Source organism: Gymnoscopelus braueri (assembly GCF_963280865.1).
Source record: "Gymnoscopelus braueri genome assembly, chromosome: 13".
NCBI classification, from domain to species: Eukaryota; Metazoa; Chordata; class Actinopteri; order Myctophiformes; family Myctophidae; genus Gymnoscopelus; species Gymnoscopelus braueri.
Window position 1 is genome coordinate 933,706 of NC_137615.1, and position 18,795 is coordinate 952,500.

General features: G+C 41.3%; 1 protein-coding gene and 1 pseudogene across 2 annotated transcripts in view; both read right to left on the reverse strand.

The window, feature by feature from the left end:
- Positions 1-8,909, reverse strand: part of LOC308098979 (integrin alpha-3-like) — a 33,047-nt gene extending 24,138 nt beyond the window's left edge. Inside the window, exons 1-5 of the mRNA XM_080447470.1 lie at positions 8,822-8,909; positions 8,321-8,434; positions 7,851-7,949; positions 7,469-7,594; positions 5,803-5,924 (exon numbers count right to left, since the gene is read on the reverse strand). Of these exons, the coding sequence (XP_080303596.1) occupies positions 5,814-5,924; positions 7,469-7,594; positions 7,851-7,949; positions 8,321-8,434; positions 8,822-8,902 (531 nt within the window). The 5' untranslated portion in view covers positions 8,903-8,909 and the 3' untranslated portion in view covers positions 5,803-5,813. The remainder of the gene's footprint in view (positions 1-5,802; positions 5,925-7,468; positions 7,595-7,850; positions 7,950-8,320; positions 8,435-8,821) is intronic.
- A 772-nt stretch (positions 8,910-9,681) lies between these two features.
- LOC308098659 (integrin alpha-3-like) overlaps positions 9,682-18,795 on the reverse strand; it is a 45,562-nt pseudogene continuing 36,448 nt past the window's right edge. The window contains exons 18-22 of the transcript XR_013935138.1: positions 12,525-12,608; positions 11,638-11,717; positions 11,280-11,357; positions 10,860-10,962; positions 9,682-9,879 (exon numbers count right to left, since the gene is read on the reverse strand). The product of XR_013935138.1 is annotated as an integrin alpha-3-like (transcript). The remainder of the gene's footprint in view (positions 9,880-10,859; positions 10,963-11,279; positions 11,358-11,637; positions 11,718-12,524; positions 12,609-18,795) is intronic.

Sequence of the window (18,795 nt, forward strand, 5' to 3'; positions counted from 1 at the left end):
ATACCATCGCAGACTCAAATTAGCTACACATTTTGGAGTTGGAAACAACACGGAAATTCCGCGCTTCCACCTTCCATCATACTGGGAACCAGACGAGGACAAAATACCGGACAACCTAAAACAATTGATCCAGATGGACAGAGCCACAGTACAAAATGTACCAGGACACCTGAGAGAAAAAAATAACATCACAACAGATCAGGTGAGAGCTCTAAGATCATTAGCTAACAACCAGGACATTGTGATTAAGCCTGCAGACACAGGGAGCCGTATAGTCATTTTGGACAGACAACAATATGTTTTTGAGGGTTTAAGACAGTTGAATAACTCAAATCACTATGTGGAGTTGGAGGCACCCATTTTTAAACAAACAGCAATAGAAGTTGGGGTTGTCATCACCGAATTAAGAAAGAAAAAATTTATAGATCAGAAACAAGAGAAGTACCTACGGGGCGAAAATTCCCCAAGAGCTAGAATTCTCTACCTTTTACCCAAAATCCACAAGGACCCTAGTACATGGACTATTCCTTATGAAATTCCACCTGGTCGCCCAATTGTTTCGGATTGTAACTCAGAAACATATGCCACAGCAGAATTTATTGAATTCTACTTAAACCCACTATCTGTAAAACATCCAAGCTACATTAAGGATACATATGACTTTATTGATAAAATAAAAAACATCACAGTGCCTCAGGGGGCCATTTTGTTTTCAATAGATGTTGACAGTTTGTACACCAATATAAACACAGTGGCGGGGCTGAAGGCAATCAGAGATATCTTTATAAAGTACCCTGACAGTCAAAGACCAGACGCAGAACTATTGAAATTGCTAGAAATAAATTTGACCAAAAACGATTTCACATTTGATGGGAAAACCTTCCTTCAGATCAGTGGAACAGCCATGGGAAAGAAATTTGCACCATCTTATGCCAACATTTATTTGGCTTTGTGGGAAGAAACCGCACTCAAAAAGTGCAGATTCAAACCCACACATTATTTCAGGTTTCTAGATGATATTTTTGGAGTTTTTGAGCACTCCACAGAGGAATTTGAGCAGTTCATCCAAATCCTAAACACACATCATGCCTCAATAACAGTGAAATATGTCACTAACAAAGAACATATTGACTTCCTGGATGTGACAGTCTTCAAAGGAAAAGACTTCAATACCACCGGCAAACTGGATTTAAGGGTATTTTTTAAGGAGACTGATACACATGCATTGCTCCACAAAACTTCCTTCCACCCAACCCATTGTTTTGCAGGAATAGTCAAGTCACAGCTCCTACGTTTCAAGAGAATCTGCACACAAGCAGCAGATTTTGAAAAAGCCTACAAGACTCTGTTCACAGCATTAAGGAAACGTGGATATACAAGAACATTTCTCAGGAAAGCATACAACACGTTCCAGGAAGTGAAAATAAGGAATGAGAAACCCACACTAGCTTTAGTAACCACATTTTCTAGCCAAAGTTTACTGGCAAACAGAGCCATCAAAAGAAATTTTGAAAACAGGGGAGGGGACCTCTTACAGAACTTCAACATAATCTCGGCCTACAGGAGAAACAAAAACTTAAAAGACCACTTGGTCCACAGCAAATTGAAACCATGGAACCAGGTAATTAGGACAAGGCCTAACTACTTTAGCCCAAAACAAACTGTTAAAAACAGGACAAACAAAAATATAATTATCCTAAGACAGAACATCACATACAACACCAGAAATTGTGTTTATCTGATTACTTGCCAAGTATGTGGATTACAATATGTAGGAGAGACGAGCAACTCCATAGCAATTAGAATAAGCCAACATAAATATACCATTAATAATGAAAAGGATACCCATTTGTTAATTGTTCAACACTTTATGACACATGGAATTGAGGCTATAAAGGTATGTGGCTTGGAATACAATGACCGCTGGACAATTGGACAGAGAAGATTCCATGAAAAAGAATGGATCACAAGACTTAGCACAAAATATCCAGGTGGTTTAAACTTTTAAACTGCCCAACAGAACTGAAACCCTTCACAAATTCTCACTAAACTAAACAATGGAGTTGATCACCTACATCAAACCACATAGTTGAGTGGGAGATCTCATTGTTGAGTTAGTGAGAATATTAATGAAGACACATTGATACCAAGAGCCATCAGCAATTGGGCCATCAACAGGGAGCTCATTGTCTTCCAAAATGGAGGTGTGAACAGCAGAACTGTAGATATGCTAACTGGATTCCAAGCTTGTAACCTTTTAGCACCTATCCCTTAGTTATAAAATATAATGTAAACACATCTTTAACTGGAATTAAGAAAGAGTGGAAATAATTTTAAATCCGAGGGTCTGCGGTTACCATGACTCAGAGAATTGACGCCTCTGCCCTGCACAGTCAAATAGAAATCACAAACCTTTAAAACAGAAATAGTCTATGTAAGTTTAATTACACAGTCAGTGGGGCAAACGCAGTCCCCACCAATATTATTTACGATTCTGTGCTTATCGGTACATAACTCGGACGGCGCTGAGTCGACTAGCAGACCATCGGCCGGTCGCCGCGGGCACTCGCGCCTTGAGGCGCTCGGGCGCGACTCCTCGGCCTCAAGGTCTGCTGAGTCGGCGCGCCTCTGTCATGGTCAAACTTTATTTTAAATGGAACTCACAAAGCCTTAATAACATAAATAGTTTATGTAAGTTTAATTAATTGCAAAACATGACACCTCTTATTCAAAACAGATGGCGAATGCACCTTCTCTTTATAGGGCCTACACAGATAGTACCACAAACTACCTGTGAGGCCTCTTTGAATTGAATCTCATAGTCAGCAGTCAGTCAGTCAGTCAGTCAGTCACAGTGAATCAGTCAGTCAGTCAGTCAAAGTGAATCAGTCAGTAAGTGAATCAGTCAGTCAGTCACAGTGAATCAGTCAGTCAGTCAGTCAGTCAGTCAGTCAGTCAGTGAATCAGTCAGTCAGTCAGTCAGTGAATCAGTCAGTCAGTCAGTCAAAAACAACATCACAACAGATCAGGTGAGAGCTCTAAGATCATTAGCTAACAACCAGGACATTGTGATTAAGCCTGCAGACAAAGGGAGTCGTATAGTCATTTTGGACAGACAACAATATGTTTTTGAGGGTTTAAGACAGTTGAATAACTCAAATCACTATGTGGAATTGGAGGCACCCATTTTTGAACAAACAGCAATAGAAGTTGGGGAAATCATCACCGAATTAAGAGAGAAAAAGTTTATAGACCAAAAACAAGAGAAATACCTACGGGGCGAAAATTCCCCAAGAGCTAGAATTCTCTATCTTTTACCCAAAATCCACAAGGACCCGAGTACCTGGACTATTCCTTATGAAATTCCACCTGCTCGCCCAATCGTCTCGGATTGTAACTCAGAAACATATGCCACAGCAGAATTTATTGAATTCTACTTAAACCCACTATCTGTAAAACATCCAAGCTATATTAAGGATACATATGACTTTATTGACAAAATAAAAAACATCACAGTGCCTCAGGGTGCATTTTTGTTTTCAATAGATGTTGACAATTTGTACACCAATATAAACACAGTAGCGGGGCTGAAGGCAATCAGAGATATCTTTAAAAAGTATCCTGACAGACAAAGACCAGACGCAGAACTATTGAAATTGCTAGAATTAAATTTGACCAAAAACGATTTCACATTTGATGGGAGAACCTTCCTTCAGATCAGTGGAACAGCCATGGGAAAGAAATTTGCACCATCTTATGCAAACATTTATTTGGCATTGTGGGAAGAAACAGCACTCAAAAAGTGCAGATTCAAACCCACACATTATTTTAGGTTTCTAGATGATGTTTTTGGAGTATTTGAGCACTCCACAGAGGAATTTGAGCAGTTCATACAAGTCTTAAACACACATCATGCCTCAATAACAGTGAAATATGTCACTAACAAAGAACAAATTGACTTCTTGGATGTTACGGTCTTCAAATGGAAAGACTTCAATACCACCGGCAAACTGGATTTAAGGGTATTTTTTAAGGAGACTGATACACATGCATTGCTCCACAAAACTTCCTTCCATCCAACCCATTGTTTCGCAGGAATAGTCAAGTCACAACTCCTACGTTTCAAAAGAATCTGCACACAAGCAGCAGATTTTGAAAATGCCTACAAGACTCTGTTCACAGCATTAAGGAAACGTGGATATACAAGAACATTTCTCAGGAAAGCATACAACACGTTCCAGGAAGTGAAGGTAAGGAATGAGAAACCCACACTAGCATTAGTAACCACATTTTCTAGCCAAAGTTTATTGGCAAACAGAGCCATCAAAATAAATTTTGAAAACAGGGGAGCGGACCTCTTACAGGACTTTAACATAATTTCGGCCTACAGGAAAAACAAAAACCTAAAAGACTACTTGGTCCATAGCAAATTGAAACCATGGAACCAGATAGCCAGGACAAGGCCTAACTACTTTAGCCCGAAACAAACTGTTAAAAACAGGACAAACAAAAATATAATTAGCCTAAGACAGAACATCACATCACAACACCAGAAATTGTGTTTATCTGATTACTTGCCAAGTGTGTGGATTACAGTATGTAGGAGAGACGAGCAACTCCATAGCAAATAGAATAAGCCAACATAGATATACCATTAATAATGAAAAAGATACCCATTTATTAATTGTTCAACACTTTATGACACATGGAATTGATGCTATAAAGGTATGCGGTCTGGAATACAATGACCGCTGGACAATTGGACAGAGAAGATTCCATGAAAAAGAATGGATTGCAAGACTTAGCACAAAATATCCAGGGGGTTTAAACTTTTAAACTGCCCAACAGAACTGAAACTCTTCACACATTCTCACTAACCTAAACAATGGAGTTGATCACCTACATCAAACCACAGAGTTGAGTGGGAGATCTCATTGTTGAGTTAGTGAGAATATTAATGAAGACACATCGACACCAAGAGCCATCAGCAATTGGGCCATCAACAGGGAGCTAATTGTCTTCCAAAATGGAGGTGTGAACATCAGAACTGTTGATATGCTAACTGGGTTCCAAGCCTGTAACTTTTTAGCATCTATCCCTTAGTTATAAAATATAGTGTAAACACATCTTTAAATGGAAATAAGAAATAGTGGAAATAGTTTTAAATCCGAGGGTATGCGGTTACCCTAACTCAGCGATTAGACGCCTCTGCCCTGCACAGTCAAATAGAAATCACAAACCCTTAAAAACAGAAATAGTCTATGTAAGTTTAATTACGCAGTCAGTGGGGCAAACGCAGTCCCCACCAATATTATTTACGATTCTGTGCCTATCGGTACATAACTCGGACGGCGCTTAGTCGACTAGCAGACCATCGGCCGGTCGTCGTGGGCACTCGCGACTGGAGGCGCTCGGGCGCGACTCCTTGGCCTCAAGGTCTGCTGAGTCGGCGCGCCTCCGTCATGGTCCAAAACTATACTTTATTTTAAATAGAAATCACAAAGCCTTAATAACAGAAATAGTTTATGTAAGTTTAATTAATTGCAAAACATGACACCCCTTATTCAAAACAGATGGTGAATGCATCTTCTCTTTATAGGGCCTACACAGGTAGTACCACAAACTACCTGAGAGACCTCTATGAATTGAATCTCACAGTCAGCAGTCAGTCAGTCAGTCACAGTGAATCAGTCAGTCACTCACAGTGAATCAGTCAGTCAGTCGCAGTGAATCAATCAGTCAGTCAGTCAGTCAGTCAGTCAGTCAGTCAGTCAGTCAGTGAATCAGTCATTCAGTCCTTACAGAAGACAGCCTCAGTGCTCATTGGTCAGCCGGTCAGCCTGGGAGGGCTGGCTCTTCATCCTGGCTCTGTGGACCTGGGCCTCAAACAGCTCTCTGGTGCTGGCTCTCCTGAAGAACCCACACTGAACAACCAGGAAATAAGACTAAAAACTACACTGAACAACCAGGAAATAAGACTAAAAACTACACTGAACAACCAGGAAATAAGACTATAAACTACACTGAACAACCAGGAAATAAGACTAAAAACTACACTGAACAACCAGGAAATAAGACTAAAAACTACACTGAACAACCAGGAAATAAGACTAAAAACTACACTGAACAACCAGGAAATAAGACTATAAACTACACTGAACAACCAGGAAATAAGACTAAAAACTACACTGAACAACCAGGAAATAATGCTCAAATCTATCCTACAAATGGTCTCCTAAGTGGGCGCCGGTGTCTGACGGCCAATCTTACGAACGTCCAATGATTCTGTTTACTGGTGTTATAGATCTATGTTTACTGGTGTTATAGATCTATGTTTACTGGTGTTATAGATCTATGTTTACTGGTGTTATAGATCTATGTTTACTGGTGTTATAGATCTATATTTACTGGTGCTATAGATCTATGTTTACTGGTGTTATAGATCTATGTTTACTGGTGTTATAGATCTATGTTTACTGGTGCTATAGATCTATGTTTACTGGTGTTATAGATCTATGTTTACAGGTGCTATAGATCTATGTTTACTGGTGTTATAGATCTATGTTTACTGGTGTTATAGATCTATGTTTACTGGTGCTATAGATCTATGTTTACTGGTGCTAGATCCCGCGAGAGTGTGTTGCTGGGACAGAGAAATGTTGATAATAAAGTCGAAGAAACAGTGTGGGATCGCTAAGACTGTTGCTGGTATTGAGTATTGATAGTGTTATAGTAGGGTCATAATACAATGACATCAGTATTATCACGTCACTGGAATGGCATTATGCATTATGACATCACTAAATGGGATTTCTCCATTGAAATGACCCAATAATAATAATAATAAATAGTGAAGATAACATTAGTGTGATCGCTAAAGCGATCCCACAATAATAAATGCTTCAGAAGCTGTGTTGACGTTCACTCTTAGAATGGAGAATAGACTCCAACCTGCTTCCTGTCTCCTAAAAAGGCGTGTCTACCTACGTCACACAGATACAGGAAGTAAACCTGAGATGGTGACTCTTGCTATTTCCCTCTTGGCTAAAACCCACACTGAACAACCAGGAAGTAAGACTATAAACTACACTGAACAACCAGGAAGTAAGACTATAAACTACACTGAACAACCAGGAAGTAAGACTATAAACTACACTGAACAACCAGGAAGTAAGACTATAAACTACACTGAACAACCAGGAAGTAAGACTATAAACTACACTGAACAACCAGGAAGTAAGACTATAAACTACACTGAACAACCAGGAAGTAAGACTATAAACTACACTGAACAACCAGGAAGTAAGGCTCAAAACTACTTGACTGTTTTATTTTGTTGTATTTTTTTAAATCTTTTATGTGTGTGTGTGTGTGTGTGTGTGTGTGTGTGTGTGTGTGTGTGTGTGTGTGTGTGTGTGTGTGTGTGTGTGTGTGTGTGTGTGTGTGTGTGTGTGTGTGTGTGCTGTACCTTCCACAGCAGCCACCAGAGGGCAGCCAGCAGCAGAACTCCACACAGGACGGACAGCAGGTAGATCCACAGGGGGGCGCTGTTCTCCATCACACCTCCACCCTCTGGCTCCAACAGTACACTGAACTGAAACAATACAATATAACAATAGAAATGATAACAATACAATAACAATAGAAATGATAACAATACACTGAACTACAGTAACATGTCATTTAATCTAATTGATTGATTGATTAATCATAAATGTAAACAGCAGAGGTACAGTAAGATATTAAGGCGGAAATTAAAGTCCTGGGGACTTATTTCCATTGTTGTCTGTCTGTCTGACAGACAGACAGACAGACAGACAGACAGACAGACAGACAGACAGACAGGTTACCTGTGTTGTAATAGTGTCCATCTTGATGGCAGGTTTGTGTGTGACCAGTTTAAGAGACGCCTGTCCTCCTACTGTTACCTTCCATGACTCAGCATAATCCTACACACACACACACACACACACACACACACACACACACACACACACACACACACACACACACACACACACACACACACACACACACACACACACACACACACACTTAGACATAAGGTAGGTCCACATAGCAGCAGACAGACAGACAGACAGACAGACAGACAGACAGACAGACAGACAGACAGACAGACAGACAGACAGACAGACAGACAGACAGGCAGGCAGACAGACAGACAGACAGACAGACAGACAGACAGACAGACAGACAGACAGACAGACAGACAGACAGACAGACAGACAGACAGACAGACAGACAGACAGACAGACAGACAGACAGACAGACAGACAGACAGACAGACAGACAGACAGACCTCTATCAGAGTAGCGTTCCAGAGCCGTGCGCTGACAGACAGGCTCGCTGTGTTCTTCATGTTGATCAGAGGACAGATGAACTTCACACACCTCACCATGCCCTGTACACAGTCCTACACACACACATATACACACATATGTATACACATATATATACACATATATACACCTCACCATGCCCTGTACACAGTCCTACACACACATATATACCATTATGTATACACATATATATACACATATACACACCTCACCATGCCCTGTACACAGTGCTATACACACCATACACACACACACACACCCACCCACCCACCCACCCACCCACCCACACACACACACACACACACACACACACACACACACACACACACACACACACACACACACACACACACACACACACACACCCGCATACACAATAAGACATACAGACATACGTGTGTGTGTGTGTGTGTGTGTGTGTGTGTGTGTGTGTGTGTGTGTGTGTGTGTGTGTGTGTGTACCAGTGTGTGTGTGCTCTTGGGCGCTCCCTGCAGGCTGATGGAAGACTGGGTTTTCCTTTTCTCTCTCCTTTCCTCCTCCATGCTTCTTCTGACCCTGCCCGGCCCCTCCCCCTCTGGCCCCTCCCCCTCTGACAACTGAAGAGAAAAATAAATGCATTGATGAATTACATGACAGTATAAACAGTGTTACTTTAAGGGGGGGGGGGGGGTATGACTTCAATTGCACCCAAAAAAACTGAACTTTGAACATTCTGTGCACTTTCTGTGGTCTGGGGTTTTCTGAATAATTAGGCTAAAAGAAGTGCTGGGATTGGCCCCTGGACTTTGATGTCCCTTAATCCCACCCCCTCTCCTCCCTGCCCCTCCCCTCCCCTATCATTTCTTTGGGGGGGGAAGGGGGGGGCGGAGCAGAGGCGATGATTGACAGGCAAAATCCCTCAACAGCGACACCTGCAGGCAAAGATTATTTTTTTTCATTGCAGTTGAAAAGGCTTTAGAAATCAGAGAGAAAAAAAACGGCTCACTGGAGTGGATCTTTCAGTTAAAACATTTGAATACACGTTTGAAAGACCATGATGAAGACTTTTAATGTTTTGTAAAACTGAATGTCATGAAACCTTTAAACTCAGTCAATCCAGAAATAACATACCACTGAATTCAGTGATTGACCAATCAGAATCAAGCATTCAACCAAGCCATGTAATAAAACGTGTTACCGTACTGGGAAAAAGTAACTAGTTACATTTCTAGTTACCAAAGAACGTAGTTTTGTTACAGGAACGTGTTACTTTGTAACGTTATCTGTAATAAACATTTATATGTGTTATTAATTAACATTTATTAATATAAAAAGCATGACTCTACGAGGTTGCCATGGTTACCACGAGGTTCAGAGGGTTGATGATGTCACCGGGCGGAACGCAGCGTGGCTCGGAGGTCCCGTTCAATCGGATTTCTGTCAGGTACAGCAGCCACTTCCCATTGGACGCCTCCCACGGCCAATCAAATTCCACCTCCAGGTAGCCCAGGTCGCCCAGCGGCTTCCCCAATATCTCCACCTGACAGGAAACACAAGCCATCAACTTCCTGTTTATCAGGAAACACAAGCCATCAACTTCCTGTTTATCAGGAAACACAAACCATCTACTTCCTGTTTATCAGGAAACACAAGCCATCAACTTCCTGTTTGTCAGGAAACACAAGCCATCAACTTCCTGTTTATCAGGAAACACAAACCATCTACTTCCTGTTTATCAGGAAACACAAGCCATCAACTTCTTGTTTATCAGGAAACACAAACCATCTACTTCCTGTTTATCAGGAAACACAAGCCATCAACTTCTTGTTTATCAGGAAACACAAACCATCAACTTCCTGTTTATCAGGAAACACAAGCCATCAACTTCCTGTTTATCAGGAAACACAAACCATCAACTTCTTGTTTATCAGGAAACACAAACCATCAACTTCTTGTTTATCAGGAAACACAAACCATCTACTTCTTGTTTATCAGGAAACACAAGCCATCAACTTCTTGTTTATCAGGAAACAAAAACCATCTACTTCCTGTTTATCAGGAAACACAAGCCATCAACTTCCTGTTTATCAGGAAACACAAGCCATCAACTTCTTGTTTATCAGGAAACACAAACCATCGACTTCCTGTTTATCAGGAAACAACATATTTAAAGGTACAGTAACATATTTACACATAATAATTCAACCTCGTCCAGCAGAGTGCCCACATCGCTGGCCATGTATTTAAAGGTACAGTAACATATTTAAAGGTGCAGTAACATATTTACACATAATAATTCAACCTCAAAGGTGAAGTCCAGCAGAGTGCCCACATCGCTGGCCATGTATTTAAAGGTACTGTAAAGGGACGGTAACATATTTAAAGGTGAGGTGACATATTTAAAGGTGAACCTTAAAGGTGAAGTCCAGCAGGGGGCCCACTTCGCTGGTGATGTATTTAAAGGTACAGTGACTCTTTAAAGGTACAGTAACATGTTTAAAGGTGATGTAATAACTGAACCTTAAAGGTGAAGTCCAGCAGAGTGCCCACATCGCTGGTCGTCTTCATAGACGACTCCCCGGTCACATGACCTCCAAAATGGGCGTGGCCTGGCTGCTTGATTCTAACAGCACAAAAAAAGGTAATTAATCAATCAGCAACTCCCGTGACCCTAACCCTGCATGAACTAACGCTATGCTTCATTAAACAAGATACTTACAGGATGAAGACAGGTTGAAGGGAATATATATATATATATATATATATATGTATATATATATATATATATATATATATATATATATATATGTATATATATGTATATATATGTATATATATGTGTATATATATATATGTATATATATATATATATATATATATATATATATATATATATATATATATATATACTGTATATATATTATACTATATTATACTTACAGGGTGAAGACAGGTTGAAGGGAATATTCCACCAACATGAACAGAGATAATGGAGAGAGATCTGACTGCTCGCTGAGACTGAAAATACATTCATATCAAACATATTAATGTATGTATTAATGTATACATTCATATCATTATCAATATTAAACATACAGAACACATGAATACATTAATATTGTGTGTGTGTGTGTGTGTGTGTGTGTGTGTGTGTGTGTGTGTGTGTGTGTGTGTGTGTGTGTTACGTTGACAGTGTGAGCAGTGTGTGTGTGTGTGTGTGTGTGTGTGTGTGTGTGTGTGTGTGTGTGTGTGTGTGTGTGTGTGTGTGTGTGTGTGTGTGTGTGTGTGTGTGTGTTACGTTGACAGTGTGAGCAGGGTGTGAATCTCTCTGGTGTTCAGACTGATCTCTGACACCTCAAAGATGATTGACAGCACCACCTGAGGACAGACAGACAGACAGACAGACAGACAGACAGACACACAGCTTCATAAAGAACAGAACTAATGACAATCATGAAGTCTGACAATGTAACTAAAGAAAACAATACACTAACACATAGACAATAGATAATAGTAGACAATATAGTCTGTTAAATAGACCTTTTATTGCTCCTGTATTGATGGTGATTTGTATTGTATTGTATGATGAATTGAATACATAACATGTACTGCATCTCTCTCTCTGTCTCTCCTCTGTCTCAACCTCTCTCTCTCTCTCTCTCTCTCTCTTCTTCCCCCCCGACACGGTCGAGGCAGAAGGCCCCCACCCTAGAGCCTAGGGTCTGCCTGACGTTTCTTCTTGTTAAGGGGGAGTTTTTCGTTGCCACTGTCGCAAAATTGCTTGTTCAGGATGGACTGTGGGGTCTCTGCTCTACATGTAAAGTGTCTTGTTGTTCAGGATGGACTGTGGGGTCTCTGCTCTATATGTAAAGTGTCTTGTTGTTCAGGATGGACTGTGGGGTCTCTGCTCTACATGTAAAGTCTCTTGAGACAACTTGTTTTGATTTGACAATTTGAATTAATACATAGGACCACACTACTTGCTGTAGTGTTTGCAACGTGTTAATAAAGTATTCAATCACTTAAAAACAGAGAGGTTGGAATCTAACAATAGAATAGACAATTATAATATGTAGAATATATTAATATCATAAGTACAAACAGTAGAATAGATTAATGTCATATTAGAGGAAGGTAGAGAGTAGAGAGAGAGAAGTAAAAAGTAGAATAAATGAAGAGTGCCACCTGCTGGTCGCTTCTGAACGGTGCACCCAGCTCACACAGCAGAGCTTTGTCTTCATCTGAGCATTCTACTGGAGAACCTGGACCCTGACCCACACAATACACACAATACACACAATATACACACATTATACACACACAATATACACACACACACCCTCTGTGTTCCATTGTATTAGTCACCTTTACAACGAGGTAGAGCTTGTAAGGATCGGGCATTCGTGGAATGAGCAACACAGCTAAACGTGTGGGTAGCGCCTCCAAATAATCTGCCAAAATCACCCAACATGCTTCTGTTGGTAATCACTCTGGTTTTGAGCGACCTGCCAGCACACACCTGCTGAGAGGTGTGTGTCTGTTACAGGTGAGTGACTGACACCTGAACATGGGTTCTGCAACTTTGTTGACTTTGTGTTGATGCTCCAAGCAGCAACACTGCCCCCCCATGGAAAGATGCCACGTTTGTCCCTTCAGGATAAGACCTGTACAATAGAGCAAGTGAAGCTGGTGTTCTGTTATGCAGATGACACATTATTTAGTGTCAGCCCTGGTACCATTTACACACTTAGGACCAAGTTCTGTGAGACCGGTTCCTCACCCTCGTTTCACTGAGGAACCATAGGTTTTCTTCCAGAGATTTACAGGCAAGATTTGCACAACGGTACCAAAGACAGATGTCAAAGTTGCAGAACCCATGCTCAGGTGTCAGTCACACACCTGTGACTGACACACACACCTGTGACTGACACACACCTGTGACTGACACACACACCTGTGACTGACACACACCTGTGACTGACACACACACCTGTGACTGACACACACCTGTGACTGACACACACCTGTGACTGACACACACCTGTGACTGACACACACCTGTGACTGACACACCCTGTGACTGACACACCCTGTGACTGACACACACCTGTGACTGACACACACACTGTGACTGACACACACACTGTGACTGACACACACCTCTCAGCAGGTGTGTGCTGGCAGGTCACTAAAAACCAGAGCGATTACTGTCACGGCCCCTTGGCCTGGCTTGCAGGGTCTGTGTGTGGGTGTATGGTGTACTCCTCTATGTGTATCTCTCCCACAGATCTCCTGTAGGCGTGGCCAACCTGGGGTTCCTAATTAGGTGCATTGGGAGCACCTGGCCAGTGCTCCCTGCAGCCCTATAAAAGAGTGACTGCCAGCCATTCGAGTTGTCCCCTACCAGATGACAGCACCCTTCTGCTTATTTGTCCATGATTGAGTTTATACACTTTACAACACCCCACATCACATTGAACACACATCCATACATTGCTGACACTACTGATTACTGAACTACACACCTCATTCCTTTGTAAAGCATTATTTTAGTTCCTTTTGTTAAATAAATTCATGTTACTTTAAACACTGCCATCGTGTCCTCCTCTATTTGTCATGGCCCACGGGCCGGGTTGTGACAAATTGGGGGCTCGTCCGCTTTTAAGTAAAAATACTCGGGTTGGCTGTGACTCTGAACAGGTAAAGTAAATTTCCTGGATTATTTTAAGCCTATTTTGGCAAATTAAGTCACAGCATTACTGAGGAGGTGCATGGTAGTGTTTGAGTAAGTTGAGTAAAAATGTGTTTTGAATAACAATTGGTTTTGAATAATTTGAGCAATAATTTGATTAACAATTTGGTTTGAGTAACAATTTGTTTTGGTTAACAATTTAGGTAATTGGTTTATTTTGGTTAAATGCAATTATTTATTTTGTTTTGTGCTGTCATTTAGTTATCACTAGAGTGATAATTAGGACAGGGGGAACAGGTGTGTCTTGGACAGTTTGAGGGGTGGTGTTCCCCACCCAGATAGGATAGCGGCGTTTACCCCTGTGGGACTCGTTGTGCTTTTGTTTTTTTCTTGTATGGTTTGCTAGATTCTGTCCCACAAAATATGGGATAGGGTGGTGCCACCGAGATGCTCAGTCGGTAAGGGGGACTCGGGAGGGCCACTGAAGACCAGGGCAAGTTATGGTAGGTTAAGATTTGGTTAGGCAGCTGAGGTAGGGGGAACGCCACTCCTGGAGGCACACCTGTCTCACCTGTCCTACTTTGTCAGAGAGGGGAACATTTGTTCCATTTTTGGAATTTTTTGTTTTACTCTAATTAAAATCTAACAGAAAAAACGAAACACCTACATGGTGTATTTGTAAAACTGTTGGTAATAGGTCACATTTTTGTATTTTTGTTTTCTGAACAGTTTGAAATGTCTGACCTAGAGGATTTTCTAAAGACTCCATGCGAGGAGACTTTAAATAGTTTCACTAAGGAGCAGCTACTTAGAGTAGCAGAGCACTATAGACTAGAAATCACTGACAAAAGATTAAAGGAGACAGTAAAGTCAAATGTAAAAGCTAACTTGAAGGACATGGGGATTCTAATAGAGTCTCCTGAAACTGAGGAAAAGTCAGCTGAAATAGTTAGCCTAAGTCAGTCTAAGCAGCCCACTAATCAGTTTTTCACATTTGAACAACAGAAAGAGTTGCTCATGCTGCAAACAGAGCAGAAGAGTCATCAGTTAGAGAAGGAGTTACAAGTTGAGAGGTTGAGAGTAGAGCAGTCTAGACTGGAGATGGAGAGGACCAAACTTGAGCTTATAAAAGAAGGGAAACTCACAGCTGAGGAGGCTGGGATGTCCAGTAGTAGGTCAGCGGCCTCGGGGTCTCAGGCTCAAGACTTTGATATTTTCAGGAATTTGCGCTTAGTGCCCAAATTTTGTGAAAAGGACCCTGAAACCTTCTTTTCCATGTTTGAACGAGTAGCCGAGGTGCGTAAATGGCCAGAGTCTGCCCGCACGTTAATGCTGCAATGTGTATTAACGGGCAGGGCGCAGGAGGCCTATTCATGTCTAAGCTCTGCTGACAGTCAGAAGTATCCTGTGGTTAAGGCAGCAGTATTAAAAGCCTTTGAACTGGTTCCAGAAGCCTATCGCAAACGTTTTCGCACATGGCGGAAAACTGAAAACAAGACTCATCTAGAGTTTGCACGCGATTTGTCATGTTACTTTGCCCGCTGGTGTGCCGCCTTGGATGTTAAGGACTTTGATGGGTTATGTGACCTTATAGTCCTTGAACAATTCAAAAACACTTTGCCTGAACATATTGCCAACTACATCAGTGATCGGAAAGTTAACACTGCTGCAAAAGCGGCTGCTTTGGCAGATGAACATGTGTTGACACACAAGCGCCCTTATGGGGAGCGACGCTCCTTTGGCCAGCAGCGTGCTGGTAATGACGGTGGTGATGGCGCATGTGTCAACATGGACTTTCCTGGTAGTTCAGGCATGGCGGTGGCACCGGAGGCAAAAGTTGAATATGGCACGCGTGAGGAGGAGGAGAAGAGGATATGTAATTATTGTCATAAAGAAGGGCATTGGAAAGTTGACTGCTACGCTCTGAAAGCAAAGACTACGTCTACCTCTCACCCTGCAAAAGGTGCGGCTGTGGCTGTGCCTGCGCTAAGCTTGGGGGAGGTACTGGTTGAAGGGTCATGTCGAAGTCTTGAGGTTGAGGAATCCTACGGGCCGTTTGTCAGTGAAGGATTTGTGTCACTTGTAGGAAGTAATGTCAAGGTTCCAGTTAAAATACTGCGTGACACAGCAGCTTTTGATACTTTTATTGAGGCATCAGTGTTACCGTTTACTATAGTAGGGGGTACTAAGTGAAAAATCGTTACGCGGCGGATAAAAGCATGAAATTTGATACAGATGTCCCTTGGGTCATCCTAAAACATCCTAGAAGGGGTGCCCAAAAAAATCTTAAACAGGAAGTGAGTTATGGACAAAATCCAAAATGGCCACCTAAACTGTTGACCGTTGACTCAAAAGACACCAAAATAATCTCCAAAAAGCATACAATGTGGCACACATGTCCTTTGGGTCATCCTAAGACATCCTAGAAGGGGAGCCCAAAAAAATCTGAAACCGGAAGTGAGTTATTGACCAAATTGAAAATGGCCGCCTAGTGTTGTCGATTGACTCAAAAGACAACTAAAGAATCTCCAAAAAGTATAAAATGTGTCACACATGTCCCTTGGGTCATCCTAAGACATCCTAGAAGGGGTGCCCAAAAAAGTCTTCAACAGGAAGTGAGTTATTGACTAAATTGAAAATGGCCGCCTACAGTGTTGGCGATTGACTCAAAAAGCCTATAGAATCTCCCAAAAGTATACAATTTGGCACATATGTCCCTTGGGTCATCCTAACACATCCTAGAAGGGGTGCCAAAAATAATCTGAAACAGGAAGTGAGTTATTGACTAAATTGAAAATGGCCGCCTACAGTGTTGAAAGATGATGCAAGATACCTACAGAATCTCATAAAAGCATGAAATGTGGTACAAATGTCCCTTGGGTGATCTGAACGCATCCTACAAGGGGTGCCCAAAAAGGTTTTAAACAGGAAGTGACCGCCTAAAAGCAGTTGACACAAAAGAAAACATAAGGGGACGTCATAAAAGTGTATAATTTGGTACGTACATTGAGTGCTTCTTAATATATCCTAGAAGGGGTTATTTATTTGTTTGCTTGTTTATTAAACTTTTTAGGAAGGGACCATGTTGAAGAAATTCTAAATGGCTGTTTAAACAGTTGACCATGGCAGTCTGCATATTATGCAGACTCAATACGACAGGTTATGCAGTGCATAACTTGCCGTATTTTGTAGTCTACCTTCTGTTTTCATTTCTACATCACTTATTTATTTTACTTTCTGCATAATTTTTTTATTGTACTCTTTGAATCTTCTTTATTTATCTAACTCTCTGCATATTCTCATTTATTTTACTCTGCATCTTATCTTACTCTGCATATTCTTATTTTACTCTCTGCATCTTATTTATTTTGCACTCTACATCTTCTTGCTTGTTTTACACTCTATCTTCTCATGTATTTTCTTCTTGATCATTACTGTTTTTTTGTGATTAGTGTTTAGTAACTACATGTATTCATGTGTGCCATTTCGCAATTACCAGCACATTGGCATAATGCTCTGCAAGGTAACCCAGCATCCCGGCATCTACACTTTCTCGAACAGAAGGGCTCAGCTTTGCAGCCACACTTGAGTTCTCTACAAACTTAAGCAGCCCTCTGGCAAGAGTGTCCATAAAGGTGTCCACGAATCAGCGACTTTAATTTATTTGTCAGGAGATGGTAGAGATTGCATAGCTTTCAGGCTTCTGGACCAAATGCTAGATTGGCTAACTTTTTTTGGCACCCCTTAGGATGCATTCAGATCACCCAAGGGACATTTGTACCAAATTTCATGCTTTTATGAGATTATTTTTTATGAGTGTCTTTTGCATCATCTGTCAAGACTGTACACAGCCATTTTCAATTTAGTCAATAACTCACTTCCTGTTTCAGATAATTTCAGGCACCCCTTCTAGGATGTCTTAGGATGACCCAAGGGACATGTATGCCATTATGAGATTCTTTAGTTGTCTTTTGAGTCAATCGACAACACTGTAGGCGGTCATTTTCAATTTTGTCAATGACTCACTTCCTGTTTAAGATTTTTTTGGGCACCCCTTCTGGGATGTCTTGGGATGACCCAAGGGACATGTATGCCAAATTGTATGCTTTTATGAGATTCTTTAGTTGTATTTTGAGTCAATAGATAACACTGTAGGCGGCCATTTTCAATTTTGTCAATAACTCAGTTCCTGCTTAAGATTTCTTTGGGCACCCCTTCTAGGATGTCTTAGGATGACCAAAAAGACATGTGTGCCAAATTGTATGCTTTTATGAGATTCTTTAGTTGTCTTTTGAGTCAATCGACAACACTAGGCGGCCATTTTCAATTTAGTCAATAACTCACTTCCTGTTTCAGATTCCTTTGGGCACCCCTTCTAGGATGTCTTAGGATGACCCAAGGGACATATGTGCCAAATTTTATGCTTTTTGGAGATTCTTTTGGTGTCTTTTGAGTCAACGGTCAACAGTTTAGGTGGCCATTTTGAATTTGGTCCATAAGTCACTTCCTGTTTAAGATTTTTTTGGGCACCCCTTCTAGGATGTTTTAGGATGACCCAAGGGACATCTGTATCAAATTTCATGCTTTTATCCGCCGCGTAACGATTTGGCCATTTTTTGTGCTTAGTACCCCCTACTACTAGCGAGAGTACTACAGGGTCCTCTATTCCTGTTTTGGGGATGGGTTTAACTGTCCTCCATGTTCCTGTTCACAACGTCATGCTGTATTCCGATTTCTTCCAGGGTCTGACCGGCGTTGCTGTGC